Here is a 23,644-nt window from a genome sequence, read left to right on the forward strand (position 1 = left end):
GACTGTTGGGTTCAACCACGAAACAAACAAATATCCTATGTAGCTATTTGATTGTCATTCTTACTATGGCCACAAGAGGTCGCCTGATAATGAAATGAAACAGTGGGTCATAATAATCTGTTTGCTGCTTTCTTAGTTGTTAAAAAAAACATAATTATTTATACAATTTAACAGCATCTTTTGCGCTGCTTTATTTCTTGAAACCCCTGCTTTGTCGTGTTGTCTTTATTTTTAATTCGAAGCAGTAGAAAACTTCATAACACAGTTCAATTCGCTGGTTTTAGCCTACATGAAAAATTAAACCATAATTTAACTCTCTCAATTAATTCATTATTCCTCCTAAAGCCTGTGTTTCAGTCTTTGATTTAGTCTAAAATCCCTGCAGGCCTATTATTACGAAGTTTCCATGAACACTAATAGACTTCTTCATATCTTTAACAGAGAATTTAAAAAAAAAAATCAAGCTTTGAAGGGGATTTTTTTAAAAAAGATTTAATGCCAGCTTTTATAATCATTCGTGAATGATCAGCATTTTCTCCACGTTTAAAAGCTGTTGCTTGTGTGAGAACAACACAACGACTCATTTGTATTTGTAACAAGTAACTGATGAATATGTAGCTACAGTACAAAGCATCAAATCTCAGTGACTTCCGGAGGCGTTTGATTCGTTGCGGATGACATCAGCTGCGGAGTGAGTTTGCGAAAAAAAAAAAAAAAAAAAAAGCCCACCCCGGCGCCCTCTTCTCTCCCCGGTTACCGAATATGACACAATGTCTGCTGATATAAAAAGCTAGGGCCACTCCTATCGCGGCTCTACTTGCATGTCTGGAGATCGCTCCGGAGCTCTGCAGCGAATAAAGGGAGAGGAGGAGGCAGCAGCTGCTTGGGGATCCTGCAAGCGCGCACACACACTGGGAGAGAGACCGACAGACAGACACCGAGAGGACAGGACAGGACAGGATGGCCACCCTGGTTGAATCTGCGGATATGGAGACTTTAGGCGGTCAAACCAACACCGGGGCATCTCCGACATCCACCGGCCCCTCGCAGCACTTCAACGACGGCAAATTCTACCTGCTGGTGGTGATCGGGGAGATCATAACGGAGGATCACCTAAAGTGTGCCATTGCGGACATAGAGAAAGGTAAGATGGGGATTCACAGAGAGGAGAGGAGAGGAGGGGGGAGTGTATAGCAGGCCACCGAGTGTTGAACTTAACATCTTCTTAACAACTTAAACAGATGTAGGCTGTATTTTAGAAGTTGTGCTATAGCTTTATACGAGCCAATGCGGGCAGTCGATGCGATGCACCTGTTTGTTCTGATGAACTTTGCGCATGATGCGATTATGCAAATTTATTTTTTACGCATATGAATGAATGAATGGGCTAATTAACAAAATCCAAACCCTTAATTATTGGCTTAGTATCATAAGAATAAGTGGTGTTGTTGATAATAGGATTGTTGTATACAGCCCCTCCCAGTAACACGAGCCTCAGCAGCAGCAGCAGCAGCAGCAGCAGCCTGTCGCCAAACAGTCACACATCTTTTCACCCACAGGTGCCTTCCCTGTCACCCACCTACCCACTTCGTCTTTGGCTCATTAAGGTTGTTTTATCCCCCCCATCCCCTCCTCCTCTGTCATATTAACACCACCAGGCCCTGTTGTTGTGATCCTCCACACACGTGGGTTCCCTCTAATAAAGCTGACAACCCGTGATTCAGCATTGATTTCGGACTATGCGTCAACAATGCATCATATCGCGTTTCCTTGGCTTCTGGTGCAGCTGCGTCTTTCTCTCTTATTCAGGTGCGTCAGGCTTTTGTTTCAGGAGAGCGGAGGGTCCCACGCATCCAATCACAGAGACAATGAGGTTACAGGTTTCCCCTCCTCCTCATCCTCTGTTTGTGTTGCGGTGGGGGAGATTTGGTCACCAGTGATCGTGTATTTTTGAAGAGATTATATCACGATCACGACCACGGATCAGTAAATAAATAAAACCCCCGTCCTCCATCAGCATCATCATCATCAGCATCAGCATCAGCATCGTCCTGCATCCAGCGCTCTCATCCTACACCGGCTGGTGGGCGTGGCTCGGTCCGCACTGCGGTCCCTACGGAAAGCCACAAGGACCGATTTTCAAAGCGAGCGCAGGGCGTTTTTTAAAAAAAGAAAAAGAAAGAAAAAAAGAAAAAGAAAGAAACGCGAACAGCTGCTGTAGTGGCCTGCCTCCCTGGCCTGGATGCTCTGGTTGTGTGTGTGTGTATGTGCGTGTGTGTGAGAGAGAGAGGGAGAGACAGGAAACAGGGGCGATGAGAATATGGCGCAGTTATAGTGAGGGTGTAAAATTAAGCAACTGTTTCTAAATATACATAAAATGAATCAAGCTTCTAAGGAGAAAATAGATTTATATTTACCTTCATGTTGCTATACACTGACAAAAACAAGCTTAAATCATATGTGAGCTTTGTTAAAGGTCATAATGCTTCTGTAATTGACAGGTATAGGACTGTTTGTTTTGGTGTAGCCCACCACTTCCTTTTAGAAACATCCACCAACTGGAGATCAACCTGTTGGAGCCACAGTCCAGGTTATTTCCCCCATTAAATTAACAGTCAGTGGGGTTTTTGTTCGTATATAGGCAATATAACCTGAGTCTGATGATGATTTACTCTGTCTAGACTGACCACAAGGTTCATCAAGTGGCTGTTCATAGATAGTTTACTCAGTTAGGTAACGTTTTATTTAATAATTTAGCTTCTCATCCATGTTAGCTGAAAATGAAAGTGGGTTAAAAGTCCTATTACAATGTGTTATTATTATGCAGCTTGTTCCTGCACTGACTGATTGATTGGACAAAGAGAAACATTCATCATATTCACCACCGTCAATCAACCAGCCACGAGTGCCACACCCTTCGTTTCAGGTTTTACCCCCTTGGGTGAAATGTTTATCTTTTATGTGCAGAGAAGAAGACGTAATTCTCCGTTCAGGGTTATTTTCCCTTCATTCCCACTTATTCATGTCATCGCCTAACTTTGCAGAGGCCGTCATTAGTTCCTCCAGTCTGCGTAATCATGGAGAGTGGATGATGCCACCATGACTCAGCTCGGTGGAGGCTACCAGCGCGCCTGGCCCATGGCTAAACTCAGAGAGAGGCCGGGCTATAGATATTTCCTATTATAGATTTCTTTTCTCGTGCCAAACCGGTAACTAGTCTATACATGTTCACTCCAAGATTTTCCAATGAACTGGAGGTAAAGCATCAGTGAAATTGATGTGTGGGTGAGGATGAGACTTTTGTTAGACCTGTTGCCAAGTTCCCTCTGCAGTGTCGACTGTATTGATTCATTTCCAGGCAGCAGGTTTTTCTCTACTGATACTGTACCTGGCTTCCTTCCTTCCTTCTGCTTCTTCTCGCTCTCCGTATTTTCTTGTTGATGTTGATGTGTGTTTGTTTGTTTGTTTTTACCTCGCAGGGATCCGCTCATGGGACACCAACCTTATTGACTGTAACCTGGACCAGGAACTCAAGTTGTTTGTCTCCAGACACTCAGCACGATTCTCTGCAGACGTCAGAGGTAAAACTGGAAATAAAAGACATTTCTGCTGATGATGTCTTACTATGGCAGTCTGAGAATGCCTTAAATACATTCATAATAACTTAAGTTTATATAAACTCTTTCCCAGTGATGGAAGATCTATGCAGATTAAGATTAACGAACGAGATCATTATCTAAAATGACCTCTAATCACAGTTGAGTAAAACAAGGTTTAAAATGACTTAATCTGGGTAAATTAGACAAGACCATTTAAAAATTAAACTTGGTTTAGTAAAGCCAGTTTAATCAGTAAGGGAAAGTGAGCATATCTAAATAAAATCCCAATCATTGGGATATATATATATATATAAAAAAAATACTTGTCCTGCATCCAAAAGCGTCTAAATATTATTAACCAAATGTACCTACATTATTATGTTTAGTATGAAGTTGGTTAAATACTTAATCAAGTGATGGGTAAAGGTCTAAACCCTTAAAAACACATCTTTGTCTGTCACTAAATCCCCTAAACATTATTTTGCAGTGTGGTCCCAATACGTTTCACACAGATTAAAAATAAAGCACTTGAATTTCGCTGAACTGCTCCTTCTGGGTCTTTTCAGTGTTCATAGAAAGCTGCATTTCATTTTCCAGATTAAAAAAGAGCTCTTTGTAAGTTTTCATTGCTACATGCTCAGTGTTAGCATTAACTCACCAGTCAAGAAGAAACGCTGCAGCATCAAACCTCGTTCCTTCACTCACCGTCTCCTGTAGTAGAAAAGAAACACCATTGTTATCACTTGTCTCCATCCTGTCTTTTCTTCTACTGAAGTTAGCACGCTAAACCTGCTAGCCCCGGCATGTCTAATCACTTTACAATAGAGACTCACTGCAGCCTCCCATCCGCCTTAAAGACACGGCCCTGCTCAGAGGGCGTATTACAATATAAGCTCTTATCTTGCACATACATTTGCTACAATTGCTGAAGCTCAGAGTCACCACCAACATTATGACTAAGCAGCAGAGAACACTTACACAAATAGCACCTTACAAATAGTCACAGTTGCCATTTTAAAATCTGCGAAAATACTGTATGCAAAGTAACCTGTAACAGGAGTGAACTCGATTGCAGGTAATGGTTATAGTATTTTACTCAAGTACAGGTAAATGTACTTAGTTACACTCCACCGCTGCACCGTTTCACCAGCAAACTGCCATTTCACAGTCAGCGATAACTTCCCTGCAGTCAAGGATTTTATTACCTATCCCTTGATACTTATACTCCTCTCAGCATTTTGTTGGCATGGTGTTTTTATATCCGTATCGTTTGCAAGGTGAGGGAGTGGCTCCATTAAGGGAGGATTGGGGGCTGGGGGGGCAGATCCTGGGTGTCAGGACATGTGGTCTGTCAGTGGGCAGTATGGCCTTGACAGAGTCAGCAGCGGTGAAAGCCTCTGCTTGGCTCTGCTCCATATTGGATGTGACCAGCAGGGCTTCATATACTTCACAATAGATTGATTGCGGCTGGAGAGTAAATCAATTAATTCATTTTAATCCAATAATATTCCTATATCAAAATCTCATTATAGGCCCTCACAGAGGTAAAACACACTTTGGAAGGGGGGGGCTGGTTGCTGAAACATCGCGATTTATGTGCGATTGCATTCAAAAGGGACTTAAAAATCCCCGACCCCTTTCATCCCACCTTGTTTGTGCCAATTTCCCGTCCTCCATTATTCTCTCTCTCCCCCGTTCTTCCTCCTCCTGTGTGCTGTTGCCTTGCAACCTCAGCGCGAGATGCACAGTTGATTTGGGAGTAATTAGCAGAGGAGAATCCCCAGTGGCAAGTGTCTGTCCGCGAAAAATACAGGAGGGAGGAGAACAGAACAGAGAGAGGCCTCGTGGAAGAGGAGAGGGTGAGGGGGGAAAAAGACAGAGAACGAGGGGAAGGCAAACAAGGGAGGGGGTGAGGATGATGAAGCAGGACAGAGGAAAGCATACAGCGGGTTAGGAGGGAAAAAATAGGTTGTAGATAAGATAGATGAGTGTTAAAAAAAGCTGCAGCACAGACAAGAGACAGAAACGCAGAAATAATAAAGCCAAAGAGTCGATGGTGTATAAGAGTAAAGCTCTTATATCTTCTCTTATAGTTGTATGCCTCAGGCTTTTGCCTCGTCTCCCTCCCTCTCTCTCTCTGGGGAAGGATTTTCATTGTATTTTGAACTTTTAATACTTGAACTGCTTTATGAAGGGCTTCCTGGAAAACTCTTCATATCTGCTCTGACGACGACAGGGCTTTTATGTTCACACAAAAAAAAAGACAGCAACCTTGCACTGAGTCAGGGCTGTTCTTTTTACTGTAAGTCAGAAAGTGCTGAATTATCCTGACACCTCAGTATGAAACACCAAATGAGCAAGTATATGATTTGCTTTCTTGCCAAAAGTTACATATTAGATATTAGATCAATACCACTCTCGTATATCAACTTCAGTTATGACGCTACAGCCAGCAGTTAGCATAGCCTATCTTACACTTAGCTTAGCATAAACGGGGAGAACTGGCTAAAGTAACAAAATACCTACAACCCACCAGCACCTTTAAAGATAATCAATTAGTATGTTGTATCATTGTGTTCAATACAAGCAGAAATATCAATTGCACAAATCTGTACACATACATTATTGTATTGTAGACTAGAATAAGAATAAGAATGAGATTTATTATAAACATTAGCTGCAGTGACGTGAGTATCAATCATCACGTCGAACCCTTGTCAAGAAAATGAAAATGCCTATTTCCCAAAATGTGAAACATTAATTTAAGCCTGTGAAAATGTCAATTATCTCATCTGCTGACTTCAGGTGAGGTATAATTTCTTTGTTAGATAAACGGAATTATGTGTACGCTGAGTTTAGGGATCAGTGCTTACAGGCAAACACAAACCAGCAGGCGGTAATGCACTGAGGTGGACGAGTGCAATTATCTGTCTGCTTGATAGATGACTGGCCATCCATCACACTATCATAGAGCAGAGGAAGTCTGGACCCCACAGCGAGAAGGAGGAGGAGGATGAAAGAGGAGGGGAAAAAATGAGGGGGCCAGACAGGAGACCCCCAGTGTGTCTCTGATGGACATATGATACGTCTGCTTACATATAGATTTCCAAGCACTGAAGCCTAAAAAAAGCAGCTGGAGAGTTAAAAGGCCGTTTCTGAACCACAGAACCATTCAAGTCCGTCGTTTATCAGATCGTTGTAGACAATACTGCAGCTCATAATCAATACTACTTCGTTGACCTTGTGTTGATAAATATCTTGATATTCTCAACATGTTTTTTCACAAATACATGTTATCCTGTTGCCAATCTGCACCTGACTGCAAATCAGCTGATTGATTCATCAGTCACGTGTCAATTAAGCTCCACTTCCTCCTCGTGTTCATGAGAATTGAGAAAGACAAAGACTTTATCCTGTAGTGATTATTGTCTTTTTTTCTCCTCCACGCTGTCATTCAAAGTGGGGTTAAATGAAAATGTCATCGATCGGCATCAATACTAAACACAGGTGATTGACTGCTCTGTAACTCAGCAGACATAACAGCAGTGCCAGCGCCATTAGCTCTGTGCCCACTGCCCAGACATGTTACGTATGCTACGGTCTCTTTTCGGTCCAGTTGTGTGGGGACACGGGAGCGAGTGACATTGAAAGCTGTGCTCTGGGGGCCCTGCATCTTTGCTGCTGAAAGTCACTGGGGTCATTCGTTCGGTTGTGGTGGAAAAAGGAAACGACAGTAAACGAGAAAGGTGCTGACAACGACGACCGCAGGGAATCCACCTGATGAGATAAAAAATTATAATCCCTACGTGTAAAGGGATTTTCTGTCGTGCAAAAGGAAAGGAGGCGCTGAATTTAGTTGTTCCACTGATCTATTTTTGGTGCGGTGCCATCCACATTGATGTTCCCCCTGCCGCCTGGTTCTGTCTGTGGCAGACAGCCTATACCAGTCTTGCACTTTCTATTCAGCCAGAAGGAGAATGCTCATCGATGCATGTCACATTACCTCGGCTCCCGCTGAGACAGAGCTGCGCTGGGCATTAAGGATTTTTCTATCGATCAAGGTAATTGTCAGTGTCAGGCAAGCTCCAATGCACAATCTGTCATCTCTTTTGACATGTAAGCTTATACATAGAGCAATTTAGCAGGATGATTGTGATGATGGTGGTGGTGGTGGTGATGGTGTCTTCCTTTTGCTTCACTAGTTCTTAATGTGTAAGGAACCACTGTGCTTTCATGTTTCATCACATAAAAGGCCAGTCAGCAGGGCGTTACCCACAGATAAGAAAAAACAAGATGCTTTTCTATTACATTTGCAATTACAGATATAGCTTGTGTACAGTGGCTACGAGCCGGAAGAACAACAGACATTCATGATTGAATGTCCTCTCATTTCACAGACCACTGACAATGGTTTCCTCAGTCATTCATTCTGAGAGGAGCTCTGGTCGTCAGGTTATGACTGCCGCTGCCTCTCCAGAGCAGATCCTGGTCTGCCAGAGTCACCTGGGATTCAGATGATGCTGGTATTAGACACCAATCTCTGCCTCACACTATGGCCAAGGGCAAGTGCACAGGGAGCAGCAGGCTATTGCATGGACCTACTAAAAAATGTATTAATATAAGTCAAATAAAGGGACGATGTTTCAGTCTTTTCTTAAATCACAAACAGGATGTTCACTTCTGGACGTATTTCGGCTGTTTCTTTAATAGAGAAGAAGACTCACAGGCTAAATATTTCTATTTTCCATTAACTTATATTTGAGGCAATAACAGCTACAGACAGAAATCATGTGGCCCCTGTGTTTGTGAAAGCTTGTTAAATTGTAAAATTAAAAAGAAATTATCACAGGTGTCAAGATATTGAATTTATGTGAAAGCTCCAAATTAAAGTCGCACTATAGTCTCGCAGCACTTGTCCCTCCAGACAACTGGCTCCATAAAACAAATGGAGTGCAAATGGAAACTGCTATAAGGTTTCCAAGTGCCTGGGAAATAACTAAACCCAGAGTCATTATTTCTACCTTCAGTGAATTCCCCAGATTATTAGTGACTAACAGTCGTATATGGTATAGAAGGAGCCTCACTATTAACGGAGAATGAAAGAGTTTTCCATATGGAGTGGCAGCCCTTTGGGAGGAGGTAGCAGGGTTAATGGATATGTGCTCTATGATGCTATATGAAATATGTATGGAGTCAGAAAATTGCTGCAGTATCACGTCTCCAGGGACGAGACACACTCTGCCTTCAATAGTGAGCACTTCTCAATTTGAAGCTTATATTCCAACACCTCAATGCCCTTTCAATAAGAACATATACTCTTGTGTGTCTTATTGTCAGCATTTCCCATACTTTTACCAGAGGAAATTGATACACATTAACAAAATAAAAGATGTCTTTTTTCTATTGTCTCTGGGCGATTCATTGATTTCTGTGTTTAAAAAGAAATGAGAGAACAAGGAGAACAAACAAAGACGGATCATGCGGCTGAGTGACTGAAGCCTGGCGTGTTAGGATGAATAATAATGTCAGGGATACCCCGTGTGTGTGTGTGTGTGTCTGGCCAGCCCGGCCAGAGGATAACCCCCAATACAGAGAAACACACAGTGTGAGATCAAAGCCATTATCATAATCAATCATCCAAAACCAGGAATGATTGATTATGAGCCTGTCACTCTCCACCGTTTGCTTTCAGCTCATGGCAGACCACAACATTTCAGTCTCCATTTGACAGAAACCAAACAGTTATTGGCACCGTTGTCGGTCGTCTCATGGCAACTCAGGCTGACTAGAGATATCAAGCAGAGGTGAAACAACTAGTTGATTAGTTGAAAATGAATCTGCAAAACTGAAAAGAAAATACCTGCAGTTTGTTAATTTAAAAAAAAGGTCTGTTTTTCTTGAATCAAACTGAATATATTTAGGTTTTACTACAATAAGCAACAATAATGCATTGCAAAGTTTTGTCCTATAAGACATGTTACAACTAACATAAGGCTATTGTTTAATGACACTACAACAATATCATGTCATCATCCCAAAACCCAGCACCATGATGTTTTATAACAAAGAGGAATTTAATCCCAAACAGCTTTTACTGCAGAGCAGTGGTGGCCTGTGTAGTATAAGGAGACATCTCCAGAGATTTCATCCATCTAAGTGATGAAGAGCTCTACTCTACAGAGACCATTAACATTTACACAGCCATATTGGAACTGTCAGATCATCTGCTGTGATGAATTAGTTGAAAAATTTGAGCACTGCCCTTCATAGGAATCAGGGGAGTCGAGACTCATAAGGATTTTGCAATCAGTGATAATTGTCACTATCGTGGAGCCTTACAGCGTTTGAAGGACATATTAGGCATAAATCATATTACAAAATAAAGGAAGGAGCAATGTGTAATCTAGTACATTTATACAACTGAAGTTGACACAGTAGTCTGTGTTCAGGATGGACTGAATTATATCCACTCTTAATTAATCTGCTGATTGATTAATTGACCAAGTCTTTAAAATGTCAGAGAATACTCTGAGCTCATGGCTCATATATCCTTTTGTATAAAACCTGGGGATACTCAGTTAACTTTAAAATAAAGAAAAGCAGCAAATTTCAATTACTAAGCAACAGGAACTGAGGCACTTTGGGCTTTTTTCTGAGAAAATTCTGAAAATAGCTTTTGATTAATATCAGTTTTTAATTCCAAGAAGCACATTTAATTATTTGCAATTACCTTGTGAGAGAGTAAGTGAGTATATCAACAATATAATATCCAGACATGAAATTAAAAATAATCCTTTATCTTTATGTGATTTAATTTTGTGACTATGATCTTTTTTTTTTTTTAAACTGATCTTCTACCATTTTCTACTTTCTGCAGGGCAGAGAATTCTTCACCATAAAAGTAATGTCTTGGAGACGGTGGTACTCATCAACCCTTCAGATGATGCTGTCAGTACTGAGGTAAAATGATGATGAACATATTTTTTATTCTCTCTGTAACCTGGTAGTTCATCTTCTATTCTCCCATGAAATGAATTCAGAAATACATGAAAGAATACATCTATAAAGCAAGTTTTAATGGGATTATATTATTTAACCTTGACTGTTACGATTTATTTACCACTTTATGGCCAATTATTCACTCTGGTAATATGAATTGTCGTTTTTAGCTCTTGATTGGAATTTAAGAAAAGGAGTAACCAGTAGCTCAAGGGACAAGACTAATGTCTTGTTTACAGCTAAAATAACAAATGCTGAATTTTGACCTTTGTTATTTTATTGAAGCCTTTTTTTTAACATTTTGATGGGACGACAGAAATAGGAAGATCGGGAGCACGGATGACACAAGTTTTTCTCCTGTGTCAGTGCTCCTTTTCAGTGTTGTGTCCAGCCTCTGGCCATGTCTGCAGTCAAACCGTGCATTAATAATATCTCATAGCACAGCAGGATTGACCTGGCCAGCCGCCCAGAACAGCTGATGTTGCTGAAGTAGAAAAAAAAGACCAACGTAGAGACGGACAGGCAAAGAGATAGAAGGGATGACAGGAAACTTAGCAGAGTGGACAGCAAGTCAGCTAATTAGTTAATAGATGTGGGTAACATGACACTGGTGATATTTCAAATACACTAAATGATTAAGCTGATTGCTGCAGCAGTAGGGGTTTTTATTTCCTGTCTCTGTAGTCAGAGATATGAGGGTACCTCATTTGTATGGTATCTTCTTTCACTATTTCCCATCTGCTTTTAAAACTATCATAGGAAACATTATCATTTTCTTCTTTTAATTTCCAGGTGCGTTTGATGATCTCAGACACTGCAAGACACAAGCTGCTAGTTCTCTCTGGGCAATGCTCTGAAAACACTGGGGAGCTTATTCTTCAATCTGGATCCTTCTCTTTCTTCAATTTCATAGACATATTCACCGACCAAGAGGTGAGCAAAATAAGAGGAATAAATCTAAGTACATGAATGACCTTGTAATGTAGTTATGTTATTATTCCCAAAGGTTTAGAGGCAGATGTTGTTATGAAAAGAGTGAAATGGTGAAGCAAAATCTTAACTCTTTTCCATCTAGCTGTTTCACATCATTGCTTAAAATATTACATTTCTTGTTTTTCAAGGTAATTTGAATAAATAGCATTACATAATAGACAATAGAAGGAATTGTGAGTGTGTACACATGCTAAAGCTGTGATTGCAGAGCATTCTTTTGTTAATTTGATTGATTGTGGTTTACTAGAAATTAAGTTGCTTAATTTTCTCATGCCTAGATTGGTGAATTGCTCAGCACCATTCACCCAGCAAACAAAGCCAACCTTACACTCTTCTGCCCTGAACAAGGCGACTGGAAAAACTCAAACTTGGACAAACACAACCTGCAGGACTTCATTAACATGAAACTAAACTCCACTCTCATTCTCCCTGAAATGGAGGGCCTGTCAGAGTTCACAGAGTATTTATCTGAATCAGTGGAGATCCCATCTCCTTTTGACATGTTAGAGCCACCAACCTCAGGTGGATTCCTGAAACTCTCCAAACCATGCTGTTACATTTTCCCTGGTGGCCACGGTGACTCTGCTCTGTTTGCCGTAAATGGCTTCAACATGCTCATTAATGGTGGCTCAGACAGGAGGTCATGCTTCTGGAAGCTGGTGAGACATCTGGACCGGGTGGACTCCATCCTCCTGACGCACATCGGCGATGACAACCTGCCAGGCATCAATAGCATGCTGCAGAGAAAGATTGCAGAACTTGAGGAGGAACAGTCACAGGGTTCGACAGCCAACAGTGACTGGGTGAAAAACATGATTTCCCCAGATATTGGTGTTGTGTTTGTGAATCTTCCTGAAAACCTGGATAACCCTGAACCTAATTTCAGAGTACGGAAGAATGTTGAAGAGGCAGCATTCACTCAGCAGTTCCTCACCAAGCTAAATTTGAGGATGGAGCCTTTGCACAGACCTGTGGGAAACACTATAGAACCAATCATACTCTTTCAGAAGATGGGCGTCGGAAAGCTTGAGATGTATGTGCTCAATCCATCAAAGAATAGCAAGGAGATGCAACACTTCATGAAGCAATGGACCGGAAGTGAAAAAGACACAGCTTCTATTCTGCTGCCAAATGGAAAAGAGTCTGAGTTCCCTGTCTCTTACTTGACATCTATCTCTTCTCTCATTGTGTGGCATCCTGCAAATCCCTTAGATAAGGTTGTGCGTGTTCTCTTTCCTGGAAATGCAACCCAGCAGCACATCTTTGAAGGTTTAGAAAAGCTAAAGCACTTAGACTTCTTGAAGCAGTCGGTTGTCACTCAAAAAATATTGTCCTCTAATGTGCCGTCAACACCAACACTAAAGCAAGCCAAGATGAAACACAGAACAGACAGCAAAGAGAGTCTAAAGTCTACCCCAAAGCCATCACCAAGCAAGAGCATAAGGAAGGAATCAAAGGAGGAAACACCTGAAAAGGCGAAGGCAGAGGCAGAATCAGCTCATGAAAAAACACAAAAGACAGAGAAAAAAGAAAAGGTCTTGGTAAAAAAAGCAAAGGCACCTGAGAAAGAGTCAAAAACAAAGCCAGACCAAACGGTACAAACTGCAACTCCAGAAAAAAAGAAGTCTGAAATAAAACCCAAAGCAGAAAAGGAAAAGATCATTAAGAGGGAGACCAAAATGTCTGTGGAGAAGAAAAGGGTAGCAAAAGAAGTAGCAAAGAAAGATGATATACTCAAACAAGAAAATAAAAAAGAGGAGGCTAAGAAAATTATAAAGAAGGACATCAGGAGAGACTCACCCATGAAGGAGAAGAAAGAGGATAAGAAAGAGATGAAGAAAGATGTCAAAAAGCCCTCTAAAGACATAAAAAAGACCAGCGAAGAAAAGACTCTAGCACCAAAACCAAAACCCATGAAAAAAGATGATGCCTCAAGGAAAGATACAGGGACACTATCAAAGTTAAAAGGAAAGCCAAAGGTCACAAAGAAAGAGACAAAGGTGGATAGCAGCAAACTTGCAGCCAGTGTTGCTGCTGTTGTCGAAGAAGCCGAAGCAGTAAGATCTCTGATGTCCTCACCAGAGGACCTAACTAGAGACTTTGAGGAGCTCAAAGCTGAGGAGTTGGTGGAGGATGATGCAACAGTGCAACAAAATCAGGAAGAGGCTGTGATGATACACCGTGAAGAAATTGTACAGACCAAAGAGTCACCTGAGGCATTAGAATCTGTGGATGAGGGTATCGCCACAACAGAGGCTGAAGGAGACAGTGGAATAACGCCTGATGAACAAGTTCTCAAAGGAAAACTCAATGGAAGTGCAAGTGAGAAGTTTGAAGATGAGGGCACTGTAATGGAAGAGGCATCTGAGGGCGGAGATTATGAGGAGAAGGGGGAGACAGAGGAAGTTTATGAACCACAGAGAATGGAAACAGATAAAGACAAGCTTACTCCCAGTGAAGATGAACACTTAGCCAGACATGATGAAGTCAAACCAGAAGTCAAACCAGAAGAAGGTGTTAAAGACAACAATGTTGTAACTGATAAGAACCTAGAAGATCAACTCAGAATTGAAAGACAAACAGAGAAACAGAATGTGATTGTGTCGGCATCACCCAAAGTGTCCTCACCTGTTTCTCCAGCTGCATCTATCCATGATGAAAGGCTGCCTGTTGGCTTTGAGAGCTCCACAGCCTCAGATGATGAGAACCGGGATGAAGCCCCAGAAGAATACACTGTCACTTCGGGCTACACTCAGTCCATCATTGAGATCTCCAGTGTGCCTACTCCCATGGATGAGATGTTGACTCCTAGGGACATGATGAGTGACGAAACCATCAATGATGAGACTGAATCTCCTCCACAGGACAATGACAGGTTCGAGACAACAGCAGCTGTAGAGTATGATAGGAAGAAGCTTTCTCCTCTTCAGGATATGCCAGCGTTAGAACGCTCTCACAGTGATGCCACGGAAGGCCAGGACTACACCCACTCTGCCTCCACCATATCTCCACCTTCACCACTAGAGGAAGATAAATTCTGCAAGGATTTTACATCTTCAGCTTCAGGGAAGGCTGAAGGGGTTGACTCAGCTCAAGAGTCTTGTGAGAAGTACAGTGCAGACTCAGCCAGACTAGATTTAACCTCCACAACATCACCCCTTATTCGTTCTCCCTCAGTTGACCGCAAGGATTTGTCTGAATCTCCATCACTGTTTGCTGCTCCAATAGAGCTTTCCTCCACACTGGCAGGGTACAACAAAGCAAGAGTGGATGCCTCTATCAGCCCAGATGACAAAACACTGGAAGGAGGCAACTCTCCTCAGTCTTCTGGTCACACACCCTATTATCAGTCACCAGTAGATGAAAAAGCAGGAAGTCTACCACCTGTGTCAGATGCACAGGGTCCAATAATTGTAGAGGTCACGAGTGATAAAGAGGATACCTCCAACAGAGTTACCCCAGAGCCTGAAGAACCAGAACAAGAAAAGTGTTCCCCCGTAGAGAGGGCAATGTCCCCTCCAAAAAGTCCAACTCCAACTGAAGCTGATTCCCCAACAAAGAAGGATGAGTTATTGTTTGATGTAGATCAGAAGAAAACTGAAGAAAACGGTCAGTCAGTCTTATCCTCAGCACCACTGACCAGACATGAATCAGACACCAATCCTTTTACGGCATTCAAAGAAGAGAGTAAAATGTCCATCTCTGAGGGTACCACATCAGACAAGTCAGGAACCCCTCTGGAGGAAGTAGTAGCTGAAGACACATTTTCCCACTTAGCATCAGCATCCACAGCTTCCCTGGCCACCAGCTCCCTGCCAGAGCCAACCACCGACTCTCCTTCCCTTCATGCTGAGGTAGGTTCTCCTCACTCAACTGAAGTAGATGACTCACTGTCTGTCTCAGTGGTTCAGACCCCAACCACCTTCCAAGAGGCTGAGGGATCTCCATCCAAGGAGGATAGCCCCAGGCCCATGTCCATCTCCCCGGACATTTCACCAAAGTCAAAAAGCAGAATACCAACACAGGATACAAAATCCCCAGAGCACTCTACAATGTCAATAGAATTCGGTCAGGAGTCTCCTGACCATTCCTTAGCACTGGACTTTAGTAAACAATCCCCAGAGCACCCATCTTTGGGAAGCAGCTCCCGTGCTACAGAGAATGGCCCAACTGAGGTTGACTACAGCCCCTCAGATGGGACAGATGTAAGACCATCTGGAGAGCCTTGCCCCACAGTGGAGAAGCCTTTGCTTTTTGAAGAGACTGATTCGGCCCGAGCCACTTCTGCAACCCCATCAGATGCATCCCAATCCACTCCGTCTGTTACAACCCCATGCCAAATGACAGACATGCCACATGTGGCTGAGCAGACAGATAAGTCTCCAGTCACCCCCAAGGCATCTTCTCTCACCCACTCTCCACATTCCACCGAACCCTCCCCTGTGCTAGGAAGTCCCCCAGCCAAAGACAGCACCAGCCCAATTTCACCATCTGCGGAGAGCATTTCTAATAAATCTGACACACAGGAGAAATACGACAAGTCACCCTCACCTCCCAAAGCCACTTCCCCATCATCGTCTTTTGCCTTCTCAAAAGATGAGAAACCTTCCCCAATGAAGGAGACTAATCCCTTTAAATGTGAGGAATTTACACTTGTGGAAAAACCCGCTGTTAGCCCCAAACTTCCCTCCCCATCCTATCTACCTCTCTCTGATGTGTATAACTGCAACTCTGCTTGTGGCTCCAGGGACCCAGACTCCACAAGAAGGAGCCCCTCTGCTCCATCCAAGACAGATGTTGATCTCTGCCTAGTCACATCATGCGAGTACCGTCACCCCAAGACAGAACTCTCCCCTTCTTTCATCAACCCTAACCCATTAGAGTACTTCATTAATGAACAGAATGCCATGGATGAAGAGAGGCCTCTGACTAAGTCAGGAGGAGGACCACCACCTCCAGGTGGTAAACTTCCCTCCAAGCAATGTGACGAGACCCCACCTACATCCATCAGTGAATCTGTCCCCTCACAGACAGATTCAGATGTTCCACCAGGAACAGAGGAGTGCCCCTCCATTACAGCAGATGCTAACATTGACTCTGAAGACGACTCTGAGACTTTGCCCACTGACAGAACCCTGACCTACAGGCATGCAGATCCTCCCCCTGTGGCTCTCAGGGACTCTGCTCCATCCTCAGGCCACTATGATGTCTGCATGGTGGACCCAGAGGCTCTAAAAGCTGAAGAAAACCTCCACAATGCTAACACAGATGGAGGAGAAAAACTCAAGAAGAAAAAGTTCTCCAAAAAGTCATCATCACCAGCCAGGAAGACTGCTCTATCAAAAGTCAAGGACACAAAGACTGCCTCTCCAAAAAAGAGCATTGGAGAAGGGAAAGATGCCAAAAATGCAACTAATACATCTGCATCCAGAGGTGTGAAAAGTGCCACATCAGGTATGTGCAATGTATTCACTGTATCATACATTATACAGTAATACATAATTTTACTACTTAATATTTTCTTCTATTATCTGACAAAACATATGTTTTTGCCTCTTTTAGGCACTGGCAGTGGAAAGACATCAGGTGGAGCATCTCTGCCCAACTGTCCTCCTATGTACATGGATTTGGTTTACATCCCCAATCACTGCAGTGCCAAGAATGTAGATGCCGAGTTCTTCAAGCGAGTGCGCTCCTCATATTACGTGGTCAGTGGCAATGATCAGACAGCGCAGGAGCCTAGTAGGGCTGTTCTTGATGCTCTGCTGGAAGGAAAGGCCCAGTGGGGAAACAATATGCAGGTACGTTTTGAGTATTAATATGACATAGAAAATAAATTTTAAGCTCTAATTTGAAATGTTCACGCTTTTGTTAATGCTTTTATTATATTATGGATTAGTATCTCCATTTGCAGGTGCTAAAAGGGTTTGGGTGTATAAAGGTTATATTCAATAGATTAATTAGCTAAAAATGTCTTCTAATTTATTTGTATTCACAATGCAACTGCAGTATCATGTACCAGAATCAGATCAAAATATTTTTGGTTGAATGCATGAGTTCAGAAACCTCCCTCTCCTCTGATGTCAGGTCACTCTGATTCCAACCCATGACACTGATGTGATGAGGGAGTGGTACCAGGAGACCCATGACAAGCAGCAGGAGCTCAACATCATGGTCCTAGCCAGCAGCAGCACTGTCGTCATGCAGGATGAGTCCTTCCCGGCTTGTAAGATAGAGATGTAGGCCAGTCCCACAAGCGATATATGAATCAAGAGGCCTAGTGACTGATTCTGAGTTGGACCATTAATAGTAGAGGATAACAAATCCATGTAGCATAAAACGTAAGCAGACACTTAAACACTTAGATGCTAAAATGGTAGTTCTTGTGTACTAAACCCTGAAAAAACAAACATCTGCAATGAGGACTAACACTAGCTGAAGAACAACATTTTATTTATAAGGTATTACACCTTTTTTAGGTATAAACGGAAGGTTCTGGGAGGAAATGAGAAACCAGCCATGCCATGATTGTCCAACTATACTAACTCTAGCAAAGCTCAAATAATGATGTGCTCAGTTTCTTCTGCATCCCAAGATTAAAATATATGAGAGCTTTTAATTAATCTAATGGCTGTCAGGGAGTCTCTGCCTGTGGTATATATTCTTAAATAATGGCTGTTATCCACACCAAAGGATAAAACAATATGTTTTCTGTCATTGCCTTAGGGAATCAAAATGAATGTATAAGAACTGGTGCAACTAGCATGAGTAGGAAAACTCTACACAGAGGAGGTCATCAATAAAAGGACTGTTAAATGGTTACATAGTTGAATGATGGAAAATATGAATTAACTTGAAGGGATACTCAATACTGATTAGCATTAAGATGATGTCTGACTTCATATTCATCACTGGCGAGACAGAGTGCCCCTACCATTGTGAAGTGTTTCATATGTTTATAAGTTGCCTGGGTTTTAATCGATTTAATGTTGACTTCTTTTTTCTTCTTCTTCTTTCATCTGGTTTATGTTGCTGCTGATGTAAGAATATTAATTTATATGTTAAATTATTGTATGTGATTGTCCAGATCGCCTTTTACATTGTGCAACAGAAAGTTGCCACAGAGCGCTCTACCCTTGCCTTCGTCACATCTGTAAAATCGTATCATTTTCCACAATGTTGATGCTTGTTAGAGGCTTGCCTTTTGTTTTTGTTTTCTTTACTGATTATAAGTTATTTCAGAAAGGGAAAATCAGATCTTATTTCTATTACCCGTTTTTTATGTAATCATTGAGCTATGGGGGAGCTAGCCTTTTCCCGATGTAAAGCTGGTGAAGCAGGATATTTTCATAAACCTTAAAATGTCTTGTTTTTCTAAAGCATTGTACTATAATTATAAATAGCTTTGTGGCAGAAGGAATGGTTGAAAGACATGCATGAGTTATGAGGTATTAGGATTTTTTTCTTCTTCCTCTCTTCTTTAGGGGATTTTGCTTAGACTTGCATTAAGACCAACAGGGCTATATAGGCTGAATAAAAAAATCTGAGGAGCATTTTATGATTTCTGCAAGTTGTGCCATGACATTGTATATTACAGTAGCAGTTGCTTATGGCACTGTCTGACTGTAAAACCTGATTTTGGGTGCAGCACAGTGTAGATTTTCAGGTTGATGTGAGCATTTAGGGAGGCTGGAAACTTCTTGTGACATTTAAGAGTTTAAGACCTCTTTAGCCAGGATGAACAGGAAGCAGCTTCCAGGAGAGGCAAAGCCTTGAGAGGGGCAGCACACAGAGAGGAGTGAGAGTGACTCGTGTGTTTCAGATGAAAGTATGTAAAACAAAAACTAGACACTTTAAACACAAACATGACACACACCAAACTGACAGTAGAGAGGCCATAGACTAACACTGACAGGCCAGCTTCTGGAGAAATATTTAACAAATCGACACACAGCGATTACAGACTTTGCTATACTTCGGGTTATTAGATCAACTCACCAAACTCACCAGATCTTATTGAAATTATGTCAGGTGTTCATGATACCACTATACACCACTCTACCTGCTCGGAAACCTCAAACTAACATGACCACACTGTCATACAACAACAAACCTACAAACTCTGAACTGACATCTCTCTTGACCTGACATTTCTCTTTTCTCTGTCTTCTTTCTCTACACTTCCTCTATCCCTCTCTCTCTCTCTCTATCTCTCTCTTACTGTCTAGTTATCTCTGCCTTTTTCTCCTCATCTTTCTCTTGGGAGGACTTTAATAATGTTTGTCTGCAGCTGTGTGGTATATTTGTCTTGTGAACATGCATCCTCTCTGCCCCTTTTTCCCAAACTCATATATAACCTATAGCAATTAGTTTCAAGTGAGTATTCCTTAGTGCTTTCTGATGTTTGTGTGCAATATTTCCTCTACCCATATGGCGAATCTGATGTAAGAGGAACTACTACTGAAGAACAAACATTCAAAAAACCACAATAAAATCTGTTGTGAAAAATAGAAATCTGTGTTTTTCTTTTCTAAACTATTCATAGAGATAAGTTTTATTATCATATATTATAAATTAGAAAGGATGTTGCATTTTAAAAATCCCCAACAGAGAAAGACATGTCAACATTTCTCTTCATGTCTCTTGTCTGTTGGTATTTTGGTGATTAACATGTGTTTAGTGGTCACTGACACAACTGTACTTATGTTTGCTTTGTATTCTCTGTATAATCATGAACTACAGAACACAGGACAAACACTGTGTGGCCTCTGGGTGATAATTACAGACAGACAACCCGGAGTAGCAACAAATAAAATGTTCTAGTATAATGATAGACAACAGAGTGGTGACCAAGTTTATGTCATATGCTCACAGATGATTGGCTGTGGGTGACAATGTGGCCCCTAAGGAAAGTGGTCTGCTGAGAGCCAGACAGAATAGACAAGGAATTTTACATAGAGATGTGGTTTGGACAGAGACGAGGAAAATCTACCTACAATGAGGTGCAGTTCTTCATTAACTCCTGGGGCTAATTTATCCTCTGCATTGCATCCCAGCTATTTAGTTGCCCGTGGAGCAACTCATTAAACGGAATATTAGAGTATTGCTGAACAAGCATTATCTTTTGTTGTGGGTACCAAGAGGAAACACCTGCAGTAGCATTACTGTATAATATAATATACAGTAGACTAGCTGCAGTCAGCACAAGCTTGAACCCAGGTTCACACTGTAAAACAGCAGTGCTGAGCCACCACTGCTGCTAATTCAAAGGAAAGGTAGTAAAAAGTTAAATTAATCAAATGTATGCAGCTCATGACAAATTTAAAGATCACAAGGAGATCTAGAATATGAAACATGTCAGAAGGATGTGCGCAAAAATAATAATTCAGTGCGTATTTAGTTCTTCCAGTGTGTAGTCGACTGAGATCAGACTCCCCAGGGACACTGGCTGAGAATGAACAGAGCAAAGCAGGATAAGAGGACATGTCTCCACATTTCAGCATCCTTTTGTTGTACAGTGGGGGACCACGAGTCCACACAGTTAACGCCTCTCAGCAAGTGAACACTCAGCGGGTAAACCAGACTCTGAGAGACAAATTTGCAGCAAATATAACGCGCACTTGTGAGCGGAAAGCTTTTATAAATTCCCTTCCATATAGTATTACATTATTATTCACAAGCTATATGCAAATGAGAGAGCATCCCTAGTACGATTCATCCAAACCCAACACGCAGCCACAGGCGTTCATGATTTAGTAGGAAATCAGTCTCTGAGTGAGAGAATAGGCATGCATATAAATGTACATCATAAGCCTTGCAAAAGATGGGAGCCAGCCTATTTAATTGTCTTTCAAGGACAATGTCTTTATAACTATGGCACACAGGCCCACACAGTAATCAGCAGCAGCTGTTTTTTTCTGTGCCAAAACTGTTTCAGCAGGAACATTTATTAATGATGATGGGACACCCCGGGCACTTTCCAAAACTAAAAGGAAGGGCAGGCAGGGACAAATCAAAGAAGATGTAAGAGCTACTATCTGTAGGCAGAACCTGGCTGTTTGTCAAGGGAAATCAGAGGCTGAGTTCTAAAATAGACCATCCATAAATGTTATTGAATTATCTGCGTAACATCACACGAGCTGCCACCACAGAAAAACTCTCAACCTGTAGCTATAGATGCACAATGATGTGTGAGGAGAAAAAAAAAGACTTTTAAATTCTTGCAAACATACATACTGGTATGCACAGAGAGAGAGAGAGAGAGAGAGAGAGAGAGAGAGAAACCCTCCGAGACACATACACCTTCCAGGGTACCATGAATTATCCAAGGCCCTGCATCTGATTGGCTGAGCAAGCAATCTCAGCTGGATGGGCTGAGATCTTGTTGCCAAGGCAACAGTGGGGGATCCTCCCTGACCCAGCCCTATTTTCTTTCTGCAACATAGTCTATCTTAGGAGTTAATTCAAGAAGCATTGCATTTTTTTTTTTTACAACTTTCATACACCTGCAGGTTTAATTGTGTTCATAAGTCTTCACAGTTAAATCATATGTTACGAATATTTGATGGTGAGTTTGGCACATAGCCTACACACTGCACATTTGTGTTTATGAACTGTATTTCTGATAAAGACATTGTTTTGTTTTTTTTCTATCAGAATTTGCCATTCAGACAGTGCATTTAGATTAATCTAAAAAGCCTTCGAATATAATAAATCCATAACCCTCACAGGGGAAATCCTGTTTTCTAAGGATATAAGTCCTTGGTTATGTAATGCTGTGTAGGTCAGTGAGTACACTAACTAATGGTAGGGTTTAACTCTCACTGAGGCCACCTACACTATAGTAGAGGAGCAAATATAAAACCTCTGCTTGCATTTCTTTCAACAAAGAAAAATGATGTGTATAATCCTGAACAGTTTGGCTAAAATAACACACAATTGTGTACAAGTTAACGAGTTAATTTATTTCCCTGATTTAAACCTAATGCAATCCTATGCAACCATCCTGCAATAACTCAAATATTATTCAGTTTTTTGAACGTTTTAAATTAGTTGATTCAACTTTATTATCATTTTTTTGTTGACCTACATTGTGTTAAAATGGCAACGCCAATCATATCAATACTGGAGGCCTTGAAAATAATGCCTCTGTAGTGTAATTTAATAGGAAAAGGGTTTTGCTAGACAATGGCAGTGATAATTGTACAATAATATGTGAAACAGTACCAAAGCTTAAACAGTGTTGTTGTCATACAATTAATGAACAAAGACTGTGGTAATCAACAGCTTCAGTCATAAACATCTGCTAGGTCCAGTTTCTCAAATGTGAGGGTTTAACACTATTAAACTTAATAGTTACTACTTTTAACAATTTGTTGGATAAACCAAGACAACCAACTTAATACTTTACAAATTGTGAACACTTTTAACAGTTTTGTGTATTCAGTACCTGCAGCCATCTTCACATTCGTCACAGACAGACTCCTGAGGGACTTTGCTCGCATCTGACGGCCTCCCGTCACTCTCTTTATCCTTCTTCCTCCAAACACTGTGAGTTAAAAAACAATTTGAAATGTATAATTATCATCGTATATGTTCAACATTGCAGTAAGCCTTAAACGCACCAGGTAGGCTACAGAACAACAGCGCCACCGGCAGGTGAAACGATAAACACCTCTTTGACATCCATCTTGGCCAGACATTGTGCACCAAACACACCTCAGGCGATTAAAATAACACAAATTAAGAAAAGAAACAAAATCAACACATATCTGTGTCACCGAGTGAAAAGAATTGGCAAAAACAACAGATGTCCATTTAAAAACTTATTGAACTACTGCGCCGGTTCACTAGTGGCCGCCATGTTGGATCGTACCAACTGCAAACTGCGCATCACGCATTTAAAAATGGACAGTTCTAATATTTTTTGCACAAATTAAAGCAGTCATGAGATTAAAGTGTGGCTGTAATTGTTTTGTGACCATAGTTGATTATCCAGGGCAGTATTTCGCCTTTTAAACTTCTTCACCGTGTCCCAAAGAATCCCCCTTTGT

At 41.5% G+C, this 23,644-nt stretch overlaps 1 protein-coding gene across 1 annotated transcript; it reads left to right on the forward strand.

Moving 5' to 3' along the window:
* The first annotated feature begins 562 nt into the window (after positions 1-562).
* map1b (microtubule-associated protein 1B) lies at positions 563-20,105 on the forward strand. Its single transcript, XM_085793072.1, has 7 exons — positions 563-1,144; positions 3,480-3,581; positions 10,477-10,559; positions 11,391-11,531; positions 11,870-17,045; positions 17,154-17,392; positions 17,679-20,105. The coding sequence occupies exons 1-7, from the start codon at positions 961-963 to the stop codon at positions 17,832-17,834; spliced, it is 6,081 nt and encodes a 2,026-aa protein (XP_085649198.1). The 5' UTR covers positions 563-960; the 3' UTR covers positions 17,835-20,105.
* The last annotated feature ends 3,539 nt before the right edge of the window (positions 20,106-23,644 follow it).

This window comes from Trachurus japonicus, chromosome 12 (assembly GCF_045865225.1).
Source record: "Trachurus japonicus isolate A0001 chromosome 12, Traja_1.0".
In the NCBI taxonomy this organism is placed as follows: Eukaryota; Metazoa; Chordata; class Actinopteri; order Carangiformes; family Carangidae; genus Trachurus; species Trachurus japonicus.